Here is an 18,052-nt window from a genome sequence, read left to right as displayed (position 1 = left end):
ACCAGCTACTGGAGATATCTGCTTGTGTATGTGTGCGTGTAACAGGAAGAGACCAGAGTACCAGCAACCAAAGTAGGGCTGCAAGACTTAGGGGCTTATATATCCAGATGCCAGCAGCTGTGGACACCGGGGGACCTGGGGCCAGCTTCTGGACAGACTGAATATCTAAGACCAGCTATTGGAGTGATCCATATTGTGTGTGTACGTATACATATTTCACTAATATAGACCAATCGTGGTCAGCTGGAGAGGAGCAATAGGATCAGTCTGAGCTGTTCATGTTTGTATGAGTGCTATGGGTGGGTGGGTGCCAGTAAAGGCACTGTGTTCCATCTTTATTGATCTGTGTGATGCATGTATCTATATATATTTATATGTGTGTACATATATGGTGTGTGCATGTGCAAGCCTATTGGGAATATATGCTAAGCATTAGTACTGGCTAAACCTGTGGTTGTAGAGCCACAGCAGCCTTGCAATTGTTAGGCTACTAGATTCAGCAGCCTCTAACAGAGACGTCTTTGATTTATGGTATCTGAAGTTAATACTTCTCGAGGCATGAACAACTATGACCATAGATATTGACTCCTACCTTTCCTTGTGCCATTGTTCGATGAGCTGTGACAAGCCTCTTAAGTAATCCATGTCATGCACTGCAATCGGCTGAGAGAGGTTCAGTGGCATAGGATGGAAGACAGCCTGGAGACATGACAGCCAGTCAATAGCAGGTGCCTTTTCCTAGAAGTAAAACAAAGCTTACATGCTGAACTATGAATCTAAATTGACTGACAGGAAATAATAGGGAAACTGGGATAGTCTCTCTGATACTGTCAAGAGATGCTTTCAACAAGTTAAACTGTTTTTATGATGTGGGTATTGATTCTAGTAGAAAAGGAGAATTTACTTTTTTTAATTGAATTAGCACCGAGGATGGGAGAGAGTTTTGGGCCTGAAAAATCCATCTGCTGTCAATAAAAGACATTAAGTTAATAGGTTATTTAAAGCTCAACAGACTTCAAGTGTAAGTTGCAAGGGAATGGCATCTAAACAGAGTGTCTCACATCTCTTTTGATCCAGGTCTTCAGAATGTGAATGTAACATGAAATTGTGTTGCTCAGGTTCTAAGGAATAGATACCTGTAGCTCCCTAATGGTAGTGTTAAAGAACAGCATCCCCCTCTGCTGTCTTTCCTGCAGTGGGGTGACAACTCGCTGGAGGTTAGAGATGAAGGACAAGGTAAGGGAAAACGAATCAGGGGGACCATCCTGTGGCCCTCCAAGTAGGCTCCCCAGTTTCTTCAAATATGAGAGATACACACGGAGAACCTGCAATACAGAGCATATGACCAGTGGGAGAAACATGACTGAAAATTAGTCACCCCATCCATCCATCCATCTATCCATCCATCCATCCATCCATCTTGACCATATAAGCTTCAATCTTTCAAAACCACTGCAGCCCCATCCCTAAAACTGTCTTCTTCACTGCAACATCCTTATGTAATTATTCATGTGGAATACAGTTTGCCAAGTACAGCTGCTCTTTCAGTGAAGAACACTGAATTCCCCAAAGGTTATTTTTGTCCCAGCTTACAATTACATTAAATACTGAATAATTTTAGGGATGTAGGCCGGCCATCTCCGGAGTCAAAGGAGAGAGATGTAGTGATATAATGAGCCAGGATTTCTGATGGGAGAGAAAATGCCAGCTTCTTGCTGCTATGTTCCTGAGCTATCAAAGGAACACTTGTGATGAGTACACAGGCTCATTTTTTTGAGGACTCTTCTGAAAGAGTCAGACTGAGAAACTGAAATCAACTCAGTTTTTATAAGTTCAGAAAAATGACAGAGCTGTGATGAAATTAACTTTGTTGTAATAACTCCCAAGGTCAAAGAGCTTGTTTCCCCAGCTTAGGTTAAAACATTTTAAAATAACTTTTGAAATGCTAGCTACCCCTCCCCCAATACACAGATTTTAAGTTATAAAGCCTTAATTTAGACAAGAACATTTTTTTTTAAACATTCATTCAAGGTGAAACCTAGAGGGAAGCCCAGGTTCATATTACTTATTAAATACAAATTAAAACTATAACATTCTGTTTCTGCACTAGAAGTTTTAAACCTGGCATTTAAAAATGGGTTACATTTTACAAACTATCTTTCTGGAAAAGTGGAGATTTTTGTAAAGAATTCCTTCTGGAGACATTTTCAAAGGTCACTGACCGTAACCCATGGAAACAGACCACTCTGAACCAGGAGGCAATTCAATGAGATCCCTACACCAAATAGCTATTTTTACCTTTCTTCAGCCTCTGATATGTTACCTCAAGATAATTTTTCTTTTTGAATTTACTCTCAGGTGGCATCTCAAACTCAGGATGGTCAATCTGCAAAAAGGAGCAAAGAAAAAACATCTTGCTATTTCCAGAAACACTGGAATGTGAGGACATGCTCAATGGGCTTTGTTAATTTCTATGTCACAGAATTTGAAATGTCAATAAATTGCTTTTACTTTTGGAAAATGTTTGCTAATTATTTTTTGTGGATTTATCATATTCTGCAGCTCATTTAAAAGCTCATTACAAATCTGCAGTACCTGATATTCAAATGTAAACCACATTGTTAAATGTTTCTGCATGGTGCACTGGTTTTGGCTGGGATAGAGTTAAATTTCTTCATAGTAGCTAGAATGGGGCTGTGTTTTGGATGTGTAATGAAAACAGTGTTGAGAATTCAGGGATGTTTTAGTTACTGCTGAGCTTTTACAGTGTCAAGGCCTTTTCTGCTTCTCACCCCACCCCACCAGTGAGGATGCTGGGGTGCACGAGAAGCTAAGAGGGGACACAGCTGGGACAGCTGACCCCAACTGACCCAAGGGGTATTCCAGACCATATGACATCATACTCAACAATAAAAGTGGGGGTGAAGGAGGTTGGCCAGGGCTGCCATTGCTTGGGAACTGGCTGGGCAGTGATTGGTTGGTAATGAGCAACTAGAGGTTTTTTGCATCACTTCTTTATTTTCTTTCTTTCTTTTTTTTTTAATTATTGAAATGTCTTTTTCTCAACCCATGAGTTTTCACACTTTTATCCTTCTGACTTTTAACCCCATCCCACTGGTTGGGGAAGTGAATGAGCGGCTCTGTGGTGCTTAGCTGCCTACCAGGTTTAAACCCCAACAGTGAGCTGCAAAATTCATATTACGCTATGCGTATTAGACACATAGCACTTAGAGTCCATAATTTATTATACTAGTCATACCCATGAACATAAGAAGAACCAAACCCTTCCACGACAAAGTACAATCTACACTGTCAGGCAGAAGAGATGAGAGAAAGTAAGTGATTTATTCTTCCTCATCTGCTCATTTTCCAGAAATAAGTGCTTTTTATGTAATAAAATCAAGAAGTTTACTGAAATTCAGGAAAACTTTCTTCAGAGAAGAAAATAGGCTTAACTTGAGCAAGCCTGGGTCTCATGGGCTGTGTAACTGACTCTTTATTCCCAGTGCTTCCTGATAATTTTCTTTCATTAGTCCACCCACCTGAATAATATTGGTCTTGAGGTCAAAAGGACTAGGTCCCACATGGACTCTGAAAAAGGGAAAGGTGCTGTATCTGCCCATAAGAGTCTGAAGAGTTTCATTAAAATCTTTTGCTTTCCCCATGCCTGTGATATTCCATCCACCGATCTAGAGAGGGAGAGAGACAGCATGGCAGCAGGTGAGAAAAACACTTGTTTGATCCATATTTACAAAATCTTTTTTTCACTCCTATGAGCTTAGTCATTATGACAACCGAGAAGCAACAAAGCAAATAGTAACAGAGGAAACTCATGAAGATTTCTACATACCCTGTTGGCTTTAAAATGACCTGTTACTTTCACTTAAGCAAAGCAACGAACTGCAAAATGAAAGAGGAAAAAGGAATGATAATTATCAACAGAACAAGGTGTACAGGAAAAAAGCAGAAGAAGGAGTAAGGAAAGAGGTCTCATTTTTCAAAAGCCATCCAAAGGGCAACCAGGAATCAGGGATTACAGGTCACACCTCCCTGACAAGCAGATTCACAGGTAGGCCTGCAGTCACTGTTTCTTCTGCTGGAAGGTTCTGCATCCTCCTTGGAGACAAGGCATAAATGCCCTTTGCTAGCAGGAAGATGTACAACTCTCCCTGGCACTGAGAGGAGTCTCCCAGAATGGAAAGAGAAGCATTTTACTCTTTAAACAAGCTCCCGTAAAGCCTGAAGTAGTGGATGGCCATCAGATCTTAAGACAAAAAAATTTCATCCGTTTTGCAACATGTTCCCTGATCTGTAAGTTGGATCCTATTGAACTGAACTTCTGAGATTAGAAGTGATCCCTCTTTGCAGTCTTGGTTGTTGTAGAGTCCTAAATTAATATGTAAGGTCATGAGGAAAGATTCAGGTACCTGATGTCAGAAAATAAAATCTTGAAACAGCATTTAAAGCTAGAAGATTTATCACTTAGAAGTTGTGCTGTGAACCATGAGCTTATTTCATGACCAGATGCTGGCAAAATTCCATCATGTAGGACCATATGACCCTAACTTCACACTTTCCTTTTTCCTGCAGGAATTATCTTCTGCAGGGAGAGGAAATAGCACAAACACTCACCTGATTTATGAGGTCCTTCAATGGTTGAGCTCCCTGGGATTCTATCCTTTGGGTATCCATGCAGGAGCGATAGAACTGGATTGCTTTCTCTTTAGCTGAGCCTCTTATCCCAAACTGTGGGCCCTCTGAGGAAAAAAAATAGATTAAGAACTACAAAAGTGGTAAAAAAAGTTGGGGCAGTATTAAGGCAGAGAAAGGTTGTAAGAAACCATTACACTGCACTTTGATTCAGAACAGTAAATATATTCACACTTCTCATGGTCACCCAAAGCAAGAGACCTTCTTCTGCTATGACTCTTCCTGAGGCCAAATATGTGAGTTTCTTTGCATGGAAACAGGAGCACAAAAGGAAGGTGGTGCGTACCTAGGCTTCAGTCCCAGGTGGAGTCAGGACACATGACCAGAGTGCACATTCAGACAAACACAGCAAAAAGGGTCTACTTTTACAAGGCAACAGGAAAATTATTTGGGTTGCTGTCAGAATTTTAAAGTGTTACTTTCATCTGTTACACTTGGCAAGGGGAACTAAAATGTTTAAAATGCAGCTATTGTAATATGACATGCTCAAGAATAAATCTGTACCTGTAATGATAGAAGAACAAAGAGACTGGACTCAGTCCCTGTTAGGAATGATTGTGCTCTCAGTTATTAGTATTCTCAGCTCTGGCTGAGGAAGATGCTGAAGGTAACACACCAATCATCTGTCCCTACCTAAAAGCCTTTTCAGGATCAACTGGTTTTCTTCCAACAACACATCAAATACATTTAGTGATTCTTCTGTGGTTCTGCTCGAGTGTTTGCCTTCCCAGCTGCCACAGGCATATTTGTAGAAATCCTCACAGGGGTCTACAGTGTCATTCCTAGAATTCAGGAGTCTGGCCAACAGTTTAAGACCCAGCTCGGCATCACAGGATCCTGGGCAGGAAGTAAATGGGAGAGAACTGAGCAGTGACAGTGGAGAGTGAGAACAACTCCAAACAAAAAAAATTAGAAGTTATCTGTGGGACACTTCCCCCCAGAGATTTATTTTTGGTACAAACTCCTTTGCATGCAGATTGTTGAATTCCTTTTAAGTTTTTGCTGAATATGGAACAAAGTGTGTTCTGTCTTTCACTTCACAGGAAGATTGCCTTTGCACTTTATAAGGGAGATTCTTTAAATAAAGGACAGGTAATATGTCCAGAGGTGGTGTCCTCTGTTCATAGTACCTAGACAGTCACAGCTTGGATTACTCTGCCTTCTCAGTGTATTTTCTCTGAATCAGCCAAATTCGGCCAAATGATAAACAAGAAGCAACTGATGGTGTCAACACATGAAGCAAAAGAAGAACATAGCACAGAGAAAGTAAGGAGGTAAGTTTAAGATGTGGAGGGAGATGTTCAAGCATGGGAAACATTTCTCAGCAATGCCATTTGTTAAAACAGGACACTTTCTAGTACACCTTGCTTTGATCTAAAACTCCCTTTATCTAAACTGCTGTGAATCACTGGGTATGTGTTCTCATTTTGGTTCGGTGTCTCGTATCAACATCAGATCAGATCAATTATTTACTGAAATAAGCCACTTGAAAATCAAAGTAAGACTTTCCATACTATGGTTTCAACAGTTAACATGGGAGGAGGTGGGCAGAGTGTAAAATAGACACGATCTAAACTAACAGTTTTTCCTTGGTCTCTCCAACACATAATAGTGGCTAAAGAAAAATGCTAGGTAAAGAGTCAATACTGTTTATTTTGGAGCAGGGAATGTCTGTATCCACCAATATAAATGCACCTTCAATACTGTGCATTCTATATGCATAAACATTTACATGGACCTTTCTGCAGATAGTTGTTTAGCATTTGAAAGGCAAATTAACATTTCTGGTTTATGCTCACAGCTCCCCCATTAGCAAGAGACTATGACTTTTCTTTCTACACTATGACTGCACTGGTCTGTGCTAGAAAACTAGGACTACACTTATTAAGTCAGAGATGGAAAGGTGGAGAAGGAGCTCCAAATCTCAGGTTCAGTCCAGTTTCCTGGAGCTGACTACAGACAGAGCAAGACACGATGATGAGATACAAGACAATATAATGATGCTCTCCCTCAAAACTGGGCCCAGGCATATTAATGGCAGGCAGTGAAGGAGGACAGGTGTGGGGATCTTGCCCCAATATGACACAAGGAAGAGGCAGAACAGTGTACCTTTTTTACAACTGGTGTTAAGATTCTTTGAGATTCTGAAAGTCTGATTCTTCACACAGATGCTAAGCCTAATACACAATGGAGGCAGATAGGAGAGAAAGGTGTCTTACAAATGGGGTGGAGGAAGAAGCAGGGAAAAGGATATCCCATGTTATACCTAGACCACAAGTCATCACAATGTAGGTGATAAGCAGTGTAAAGCCAAGGAGAGTACTGAGAAGAAGTGTACACAGAAGTAGGCTTTTCCCCTGAAGGCATCGTTCTTTCTTTGCACCTGCTCTCTGCTCCTGGTCACAGGTCTGAAGAGAGAAAAATGAGACAAAAGAGAAAAAATGAAGAAAGAAAAATTCATATTAAAGTTAGCACTGGTAATATACTTCCTCTTCCACCTAATCTACTAGAAAATCACTCACAGGACTAGTTCCAGGATACCAATAGTCGTCCAAGTCATCTAGGTGACTGTACTCCCAGGGGCTTTCTCACCTCCTTCGTTTCCTTGTCTTTTCCAGCTACAGCTATTGCACAGTGTAGCGTTCGCCACATATCAAGGTGCCGCGATTAGATCACTGGTCGGCCCGGACCAGGGAAAGAGACAGATAACACACACAGTGTGAGCGCCAACTTCCCCCTTTTATTGCGCAGTTAATTCCTTTTATACTAACAAGGGTAGGTGGGATTACAGATACATCATAAGGCTGCGACCAATCCTCTAACTTTCCGTGACATCGCGAGATCTTCCGCAAGCCGAACCCTACACACAGTCTTATGAATTATGCATCAAAAAGCCAGCTTGCCATGAGGAGACCTGTCTGTCTGTAGTTCCTTCTGGTTTATGGAATCACCTTGCATATACCTCCTGAAGATATCAAAGCCTTTTTGAGCCCATAAAGCTAATAACAGGATGGCTAGGACTGGTGGTTCTTTATTCTGTTATAGTCTGGCAATCTGAGCACTAATTTCAGATCTCTCCTCAAGAAATAACTGCTGCATCCTAAGCCTTCTAGTCCAGTTCAAGTGGGAGAAAAGATTTGCCCTATTCTAAAAACTGCAGTAAGCCGTAAGTCACAGAGATCTTATATACAGACAGATTTTATCTCACTTAAATTTAGTTGTGTTCATAATCTAGGTGTGTTTTTTTAGTCAGTGGAGAAGGCTAGGCACCTTATGAGTACACCTTCTGTTTTAGACATCTGTCTTAGGATGAGCTGAAGCATCCTCCAGATTTACCTCTTTTTCTCCATTGACTGCAAAGGAAGCTAGATAACTATGTTAGGATACACACCTAACGTCTACCTGTGTAAAGTTAGATAAAATGACATTTACTCTGTGTGTCCACTGCTTCTACCTACTTTGATGCATGTAAGACTGGAGAACAGCAAATTACTGTACCGTCCTCACAGCCTCAAGTTTAGGTCCTTGTGCTCAAGCCTGGTTCTCAAATAAAAGAAATCTGTTTGAGAAACCTTGACAGGCCTTGGCGCACTTTGAGAAAAAGCTAGAAGCAGCCTCAGTGGAGGTGCCCACTTCTTCACTTGGGAGCTGCTTTTTTCAGCTCTCATGTGTGATCTCCATCTGAGCTATGCTGCAGCAGCAGCCATGCTTATGGCTGGCTGTGTGCCCCATTGATCTGAATCCTGACCTTAACCTACGGACTTGATTCTGCAGGTTTGACCTTGGACCTGCCTCCTCACAACAGACTTACCTGGCAATCTACACTCTTGGTTGACCCTGGCTACTGTCACCAGACCTGCCTTACCCCCCCACCTCATTCCCATACTGTGGGGGTGCTGGTAAAGTCTTGCCTGCCTTGCCATGACTCTCAGGTTCTAGATTCTATTTCCTTGTTTGCCCTTGCTGCTCCCTCACATGCAGCAGCTAAACTGCATTTGTCACCATGCTCAGTATGTATCTTCTTTGCCACAAAACCAGAAAACATAAATCTTTACAAAAAACACAAGAAGAAATGAAGCAAAATCCTACAAGAATTAAGTACCTCACAGCATATACCCCTTCACCTGAGGAAAGGCTAAGGAAATGAATGTCTGCTGTAATCATCTTGCCTAATATACTGTGTAAAATTCCTGTACAAAAACATTAACAGAACAGAAAACATAGAAAAACAGACCTCATAATTTTATGTCTTTCAAACATGCATTTTATTCAATCATGAACAGAAGCCTCTTAAAAGCCTATGTCAGCTTACTTGGCTCAGGGAAACTGCTAATAAGAGTTAAATACCTAAGTGCTTTTCTCCCTTTAACATCCTATTCTCCTGACAACTTCTTTAGACAGGATACAGAATAACTAAATGGAGAGCAAGTACATACAAGTGCATCCAGGTGTTAAAAGGTGCTAGATACAGAACATGATCATACTGGCAAAGTACATTGTAGAAAATACAAAGGAGGAAATCCAAATTCCTTTCATGTGCCCCTGTAGTAAAACACTTTAGCTTTTACTCCTCAGGCAGAGAGTAAGTGTCATGACCTAACATTATGGCAGGGAAGTGAGCGAAAGAAAATGTTTGGCTGAAAAGGAAGAAGAACAAGTACTCTTCAACTTGCAAGCCCTCATCTCTCACCTTTTAGGAGAGAGTGAATGATTTACATTCACAATGCTCCTGACTTCTCTGTCGCAATAGACCTCTTGTTTTTCACATTGAAAATCTGGCCTATTCCTACTATGAAATAATTTTGCAATTCTTTGGGCTCATGTTATCAGAGGACATCCGTTTCTCTCTTTCAAGTATTAAATGGCATGGCTGTGGAGATACTAAAAAGAAATTGGTATTTCCAGACTGTCACTGCAATTTTTGCCAAACTTCTGGTTAACAGTAGGTCTATATAGGGCGGATACATTATGTTCCTTTTGAAATGGAAAATGCATCAAATTAAAAAATCTGTAAGTGAACTAGACTGTCCCCCTCAAGACTCCAATGTAAAACAACTAAAGAAGTACCTGGCTGAGAACAGCATACCCCAAAAGAACAGCAAACCCCAAAAGAAGAGACAGGGGAGTGGAAATTGGTTGTGTACCTCTACTTAGAAACTGGATTAAGGTCTGTGTTTTGTAAGCCATAAGGAAAAAAAGTGTTCTTCAAACACTTCACCTTCCATAAGGAATGTCTTTCTAATCTTGTCTCTGTTACTGGGGCTGGATTTGAGAGAACCTGTGGACCTACATAAACAGAGAAAAAAGAGGAGGGCAGTCATACTTAGTTGTCCCTTATATCTTTTTCATGACAACAGCTTAAAGAAACCTAGACAGACAAATACCTGTTCTTTCAGTAGTCTTATAAAGATACTGACCTGGGCAATATCCCTGTCAGCTTCTTTATCTAGTATGAACTTCACTTTTATGCCACAAGCAGACTAAGTGGTTCACAGGCACTGAAATACAGAGCCCTTCCTGATTCAGTGATCCTTGGTTAAGAAAGTGTGGATTTAACTAGATGGAATTGGAGGTGGGATAAAAAAATTCCCAGCGCACAGGATGCAGGAACATTACATAGCTTGCAGGAAGCAGAAGCACTTTATTGTGGTATGTTTTGAGGCTTGGTTGCCTCATCCAGCACTATCCATATAAAGAGACAAGTGAATAGTTTGAACAAGCCTGTGGATAAGGATAAAGAGCCTTTAATCTCTGACAGAGCTTTTCCATATGGGCCTCACTTTCGAGTAAGTGAGAAGAATGATTAGTATTTGCATGAAGTTGAAGATGAATGCAATTTCCAGTACAGTTTCAGTTCTTTCATGCTTTTCTTTTAAGAATGTGCAAGTGCTCAAATTTAAATGGCTTCACTGTAGCTAAGTGAGATCAAATGCCTGTAAAATCACTAAAAGCTGACTTCTAATTTTCCTCAATTATAAAATGAATAATTTTGAATTTATGTACTACATGAATCATCCAATTCAAATGCAAGCATGACTTAGGCTAGCAGAATCTTGACAAGCACTGTTATGACTAAAGCAAGAACTGTTTGATGCAACTAAATCAGCCAAACAATTTGACTTTCCTTCAGCATCTCCTTCCATCTGTTTGTGAGCCATTCCTGAATTCTGCAGGGAGGTTGAAGTTCCTTTGTCTAATTCTTCCTTACCTTGCATTTTCCCAGTGTTTAGTGCTGCTGCAGAAGCAGCAGCATCTAACTTTTATGAAAATAAAGTAAATTAAAATAAAGAGATCAAAGGCAGGGAGGATTGGAGTTATTTTTCATAACTATTTACCAGACAGTTTAGCGGTATTATTTTTCAGCCAGTAGATTATTCACGAATTACTGACATTGGCTGTTACCCAAATTGTGTTTATCACATTAGTCATGTGGATGACGTTTTCAGACTAATGCTCCAATACTCATAAAAACATCAACATTTTCTTAAATTTATATTTTGCCAGCAAATCACTTAAGTACATAATTGAGCACATTAAATGCTATTGGAGAAATAGTATTTTAGCCTGTGTTCAAAATATAGTACCTGCTAACATGAGAAACTAAACAGAAAGTTTGCTAAATTATATTCTGGACTACTAAAAGTTTGAAGCATAACCACAACTATTTAAAATTATGATTGTTGTCTGATCTTTATCACATAGAAATATGAGAATGGATATACAAACCAAACATTTCTGCTAATTCTTCAGCCAGAAAAATGCAGACAAGATAAATATAAAGTGACTGTATGCATTACAGCCACAGCTCTTGCAACACTGAACAGCTCTCAACATACAAAACATACACATTCCTTTTTTAATATTATTTAGTTACATAGAAAACTTTACTTAGCTCTATTGTCTTTGAATGTTTTGTATATTTTAGCAACCCTGAACTAACAGTTCGGTTCGGTGTGATTTGTCTGTAAATACGCAATTAACACTTTACTAGTTATTTATATAAGACATCAAAGCAGGAAAAGGACACTGTACTACATGGGGAGAAATTAGGCTTACCATGTCATTCTCACATTCAGAAAACTATGCCATGTATACCCACAGTTATTTGTGGGGAAAAAATTTGCATGTTTCTGCATAAGGACTTTCTTAAAATAATTTGTTGAAAAAATGGGGATACAATAAAAGATATAAATAATCAGATTATTATTATTATTATTACTACTACTACTTATTGGTCAGTGTTTCAAACAGATCTGAATACAGCCTCAGAATGGACATTAGGATGACTAACAGGAAGGGCAAGAACCCCTAAAACCTCACACTACATCCCACATCATTAATCCTGACACCTGGACAAGCCCCTTTTGGATACAAACTGCCAAAAGCTCAACTTCCCCAGTTCCCGAGGGCAACAGGCAGTGTACCTGTGACAGGGGAAGAAAAAGAGAGGGGTGCGATGGAGGTACCTCAGCAGTTTGCAAGACAGACCCTTACCTCTGGAAGAGTCCTCATCCTTGTCACTGAGCAGGCTTTTCTCCTGTGGTTACCACAGTTGTCAACTCTGTTTACTTATTTACTATCAGTGTACTGTGCCAAGCCACACTGCTAAGTTCAGAGACAATCTCCTCTTCCCAGCTTGGCTGATTGCTGTGGGGAGGAGAAAAGAGAGGAAAAGCTCTGAGAAAAACGCCCTTAAAGAAAATGGGAGGGAGGGAAATGGATACATTCTGCAACTCTCCACCCACCTTCTCCTCCTAACACCTCTACTTCTCATAAAACTGTATTTTTTGTTCCCTTCTACCTCTTGCTATGACCCATGCGTCCCTGTGTCTCTTGGAGCTGCGCCGAAATCTTTTTGAACAGAAGTATGTGATTCTTTATCTCCCACAGCCTCTTCTCAACAATTTGCTGCTTCTTTTCTCTCCAACAGCCTTATTATCCTGCCCACCCAACAAGACTGTTTTGGTCTGATATTCTCACTGGTACTAGCCTGTTTCAACCTGCTGCTCTTGGGCCTGGAGGCCTCTGCCTATTGCAAGATAGTGTGGGTTATGGGTCCTCATGCTCCTCCTCCCACAAAAGAAAGGCCGATGTGCTGACTTTCTTTTTGCTCTCATCTGCATTCCTAAGTCCATTCAAGGGTTGAACACAAATATACTTCTGATTCGTTTTTTTTTTTTTGCATTAAGAGGCGTAAAAGAAATCATTCATTACTGGTTCTAGTTACAGTTGTTTGTTGCTTCTCAGGCGATGGCCAGCCTGCGTGTCTTTGCTTCCTTAAGGATGCATACTGGAAAGATTTGGGAGGGAAGTTTCTCTGCTTTGAGGACTGGGAACCAGGATGGTTGTGCCACAAGTGGGGTTTGGTACCCAGTGTGCAATAAGCCAATCTTACACACAGAGCCGAGATATTTGTTTATTTCATGTCTGCGCAGAGATGGGTGCCAGGTGATAACTCCACAAAGCTGGCACACCCTGCAGTTAAACAAGTGAGCAATTTATAGTTTTAGATTCACCTACTTAGTTTCCAAAGTCCTTCCCCAAAATCATTATTGGTAGTTGCTTACCTGCCACCATTTCTATTGGGCTAAGGTTTTCTCCTCTTCAAATTAAAAGTACAGTGTTGTTTTATTCTACAGTGCGTGCTCAAGGACTGTGTGTGTGGGGTAAGTGTTTTAGGTCTTGAATTGAGTCGGTGGTCACGATCTCCCCCTGCTGCCTTTACTTTTCCCCTAGTTCATGCTTCTTTGGCAATCGTCCAGCCTTCGGTGCCTTCTGTTTCCTTTTTATCAGTCTTTAGTTCCTTCTTCAAAGGTATAGCTGCTGGCAAAGCCTGCATTGTTTATCCAAAGTAAACAGGTCTACATAGTGAAACTATTGAGTAATGGTCCTCCTTAGAGGACAATGCATTGTGTTTAACCCTAAATTGAGCAGTATCACCACAATTAGGCCATAACTCAAAGATCTGACTACAAGATCACTCCCCTGAGACTTTAAAAACTGAGTGGTGGATGTTGGGAGTTGAGACCTTCTCAAGTGGCAGCTGGGAGCTGAGAGAGATGGTGAGGACCAGTTTGGTGTCAGCTTCCCAAATGACTGAAACAAGCAGAACACCAGGACAGAACTGTTTACCTCCCCACAATGCTAGTCTCTCAGGGGAATATGATGCCTTGGCTCACTGATCTGAAGATAATTAGATATCTGTTCAGTGGTTCACAAATTCCCAAAACTTTGGTCTCTCTCCTAAAGTCCAAATCTTCTCCCCACCTTCATCAATCTGATTTTTTCCCTATTCCTGTAGTGCTTGCATAATTTCTTAACATCTCTGATTATATTGTGACAACAGACTTCTTCTATGGCTGAAACAAGTTTCTTACTCCCAGTTCTTTCTACCTCTCAAGTCACTGGTAGCTATATATTTCTACATTTACCAAACAGCTCTAAATACTGCAAAAAAGGTCCTTGATGACCCTTCTTTCCTTGCAATAGGTCACTTCCCTTCAGCTTAACATCAGAATCCAATCTGTAAATACTCCTTCCATAAATGCTTGAGATTCAACTTAGTGGAAGTAACAAGACACTCTTGTGGTAGTCACAACTCTTGCATCACTGGGAGGAGCATTACTGTGATGCATACTGTCCAACAGATACAGACGTGCTTTGTTCACTGTGGCCTAAATCAATTTACAGCTAGTGAAATCCCAAATCTTTGTGCAAACTGACAAATGGGAATATGTAACAAAATTCAGCCCTTATAATCCTTTGTTTCAACATAGCTTTAAGTCTTCCACATGTTTCTGCCCCATTTGCCTTTGAGCCTTTTTCACTCTACTGTACATCTTTTCTCACAACGGCTACAGTTCTAGTACTCTCTCACAAATGCTTTTTAGTAGTTGCACTGATAGTATAGACCAAGAAATGGTATGCAAATGTGTGTAGTGACCTGACTAGGTTTAATTATAAGTGATCTTACAGTGGAGATATCTTTGGAAACTGACTGGACAAATTTGTTCATGACAATATGCAGTTCATTTATCTGTCTTATCTATGTGTCTGAATGCTTCCATCTTCATAATTACAGCATCTAACAGTTCCCAAGCTTTAAGTAATGAAGTTAATTTTACTTCTGTTTTCTCTAATGAACACTATCTAGGCTTTAAAATTTCTCTGGGCAAGGAATTTATTGCCTTTTTGATTATAAAATGGCTATGATAATTCTGAACACAATGTAATTTAAATTAAAGCAAGTAATAAAACCTTAGCTAAAGTATTCAGTTTTAAAATGAAACTTGAGAAGACCAAAAAAGCCTTTTGGTCAATATGCCAATGGGATATGATTGGAGTTAACATTGTTTCACGTGCCAGTATCTTTTAAACAGGTCCTCTACCTCCTCTTGATTAAATTAATTTTACCACATAATTTGACAAAATGTTACATTGATATTGCCACACCATATGGACTGTCCCACACACACTATCTAGAAACACTGTGAATGTTTATATATGGGCAATTTTTTCCAGACTTTGTAAACTAATCAGGACACATCTTGAAAAGTAGTTGGATCACAACCTCATTATAAGGGTGCATAGGATGTTTCAGGAAATGAAATGCACATCACTTTCACAGTGAAGAGCGTGGGTCTTTGAATTAGTACATGTTTCAGTGGTGCTGTGATGCTGAGAAAGCTGTCTTGCAAGATCTGGCATGGAGGCGATATTCCCCCTCCTAAGCCATCACAGACCATAATGTTATATACTGGATCTAACAGACACTACTGTTGGTTTCCATTGGAAGAGTATGCTTCTGAGTAAAATTCTACTGCAACAGAGTTTGTTAAATAATTCAGCAGGAATGTTGAACTGTTACAGAGAGAATCAGGTTGTTAAAACTTTTATTTATTCCAAGGTTCATGTCTCTCTTTGGAGACAATGTAGATTTATTTCACATAGATGCTCTCTCTGTGCTTGTGCTCTGAGATATCCAGGTATAAGACATATTTTATCCAAAATTATATGACCCACATTTCAGAAAAATCTGTTTGACTGTGGTCATTAGCTGAAGCTGAGTAATTCAGACACTGTAGTTATCTACCTTTCCAAGCAGAGTTTCTTGCATCTATCAAGCTAAGGACAGAGCACATTTTCATCTGGCAGTAGTAAGCCAGGGAAGCATATCTTACATTTTCCACACTATGAATTGGATATGGAAGTCTTCTTCAGTTAGGTGCCACAGGACCATGTAATGTCTGTATATGCATTTAAGCCTTGAAAAATGTCTACCTTGGAGGGGATTGCATGATGGCAGTGTGCAGTCTGACATCTTTACTGAATATGCAGCCTATAGAGCTTTGGGGATCTTGTGAGCTGAATACGTGAAGTATTCATGTATACAAGGATATGGTGCTGTATACATGCAGTTGTTTTTTTCCTGCTAGCAAATAAGTTTCTTTAAAGATGGCTTTATCAACTACCGAAAGTGAAGACAAAAAGTTTCCCAGTAAACTTTTTCTAACTACAGAAGCAGGAAGCGGGATTGGGGGTGGGGGAAACGTCACAAGTAATCCTTATCGACTGATTCCCTTCTTATCTTTAAGGCACAGAAGACAGCTCTGCTCTCTTGATTTCACAAATTAGCGAGAGGACCTTTAGCTTTTTTCTCTGTGACAGACTCTTTCTCTTCTCTATACAATGCATTAGCTTTTCCAAATGTAACACTGAACAGCACATTGAAAAGAATACAGTGTTGGACATGCTTTCCATCTGTCACACATAAAAATGTTTACTGGCAATTATCTTCTAGATACCACTTACATTTAAATAGATGTATGATTCAAAGAAATGTGGAATTATTAAGTGCACTGATGTGTGTTTGACAGATGTTGTTGCAGGTTTTTCTTATACATTCAAGATGGTTAGGAATCTAGGGAGATTTCAGAAAATTATTTTCTTAATATCTGTCCTGAAGTGAATTTGAATTGGGACTTTGATATTCTACATTGTGTGAATAATAAATTCCCCTGCAACACCTTGGTAGGGTGAAGTTTTGCTTCACAGATTGGTATTCCAGCTTCAACCTTTGAAAAATATATACGTATCATAGACTGCACAAAAAATTGGCAGCTTTATGTAATTAAATGAAAAAAAAGCACATTAGAAAAAACATGATGCAGCAATGTTAATGTCACTGGCCATCTCTAAAACTCATGTGGAAAGGTTATCACTTACAATGAGACTGTACTTAGTTTTAAAAATAAACTTATCTAACTCAAGCTTTTCTACCTCAAATGGTCATTGATGGTACTACCAGTGAACAGTGTCATTTGTGGATTAAAGCAACATGAAAGAAATTCTCATTTATATGAAAGACTGCCTGCCAAATGTTAGTAGTAGTTTTCATAACCATCAAAAGCACAAATTTGTTTTGAAAACGTCAGAACGCTGTAGCACTGTGAGAGCTTGTTGCTTCACTAGAGAAGTTCAGAAAAATGGAGGCAGGATAACCCGAGAGCCATAATGTTTTCTATTGTGGATGGGAGCACTGATGGCAGGATAAATTCATTTCAAACAGCCCAGAATTAGACCTGCCAGTCAGGGAACTAGCAGAGTGTTCTAACTGCCCCGTGGGTGACAGAGAGAGATCCCTTCTGGGGCAAGAATGCTCTCAGAGACTCTTAGGTACATATGCAGATGGGAGGTTTTCACTACCTTTTTTTCTGCCAAATACTTGCTCTCTCATCTACCGTCAGTCCATCAGGTACGTAGAATCATAGAGTCACAGAATGGCTAGGATTGGAAGGGACCTTTTAAAGATCATCTAGTCCAATCTCCCTGCCATGGTCAGGGCCATCTTTCACTAGATCAGGTTGCTTAAAGCCCCATCCAACCTGACTGTGAACACTTCCAACGATGGGCCATCCACAACTTCCCTGGGCAACCTGTTCTTCCAGCTGCTCTGGGGCCACTTGTTCAACAGCTTTACTCAGGAAAAAGGACAGAAAAGTCGCTGATACTACTAACCACTAACATCCGTCAAAAGACTTCAGGTTCAGAAGAGGCAGGAAGAAGGGGAAGGACCAAAGGTTGTAACCACAAACTAGCTCAATGTGTGGTAGTTCGTTACCTCGTTGAATCTGTTTAAAGAGGATGAGAAAAAAAGTGGGATAGCCTGACCTGTGTGGGTCCTTCAAACTAAAGATTCATCAATCCATCCAAAAGGAAGAGTATACTCTGACCTGGAAGCAAGTGGATAGAATGGATGCAAAGTGTGTGAATCAGGAAGTAGACAGGAAGGGTAGCCTTGATGACAGAAAAGAAAAGGGGCTGGTTTCAGGTAGTAGAGAAG

General features: G+C 40.1%; 1 protein-coding gene across 10 annotated transcripts in view; it reads right to left on the bottom strand.

The window, feature by feature from the left end:
• KEL (Kell metallo-endopeptidase (Kell blood group)) overlaps nt 1-12,825 on the bottom strand; it is a 28,494-nt gene extending 15,669 nt beyond the window's left edge. The window contains exons 1-11 of one of the 10 annotated variants that reach the window (XM_075034650.1): nt 12,456-12,763; nt 12,205-12,357; nt 9,855-9,996; nt 7,233-7,385; nt 6,977-7,118; nt 5,344-5,547; nt 4,633-4,757; nt 3,543-3,689; nt 2,324-2,386; nt 1,137-1,325; nt 593-738 (exon numbers count right to left, since the gene is read on the bottom strand). In XM_075034650.1, the coding sequence (XP_074890751.1) occupies nt 593-738; nt 1,137-1,325; nt 2,324-2,386; nt 3,543-3,689; nt 4,633-4,757; nt 5,344-5,547; nt 6,977-6,992 (890 nt within the window). In that variant the 5' untranslated portion in view covers nt 6,993-7,118; nt 7,233-7,385; nt 9,855-9,996; nt 12,205-12,357; nt 12,456-12,763. Of the gene's footprint in view, nt 1-592; nt 739-1,136; nt 1,326-2,323; nt 2,387-3,542; nt 3,690-4,632; nt 4,758-5,343; nt 5,548-6,976; nt 7,119-7,232; nt 7,386-9,854; nt 9,997-12,204; nt 12,358-12,455 lie in introns of all 10 variants that reach the window. The other 9 variants (XM_075034652.1, XM_075034649.1, XM_075034651.1 and 6 more) reach the window with 9 other exon arrangements.
• Nucleotides 12,826-18,052: the final 5,227 nt, after the last annotated feature.

Source organism: Buteo buteo, chromosome 8 (assembly GCF_964188355.1).
Source record: "Buteo buteo chromosome 8, bButBut1.hap1.1, whole genome shotgun sequence".
Lineage (NCBI taxonomy): Eukaryota > Metazoa > Chordata > Aves > Accipitriformes > Accipitridae > Buteo > Buteo buteo.
Note: the sequence above shows the minus strand (reverse complement) of the source record. Positions and strands in the feature narration are given on the sequence as shown.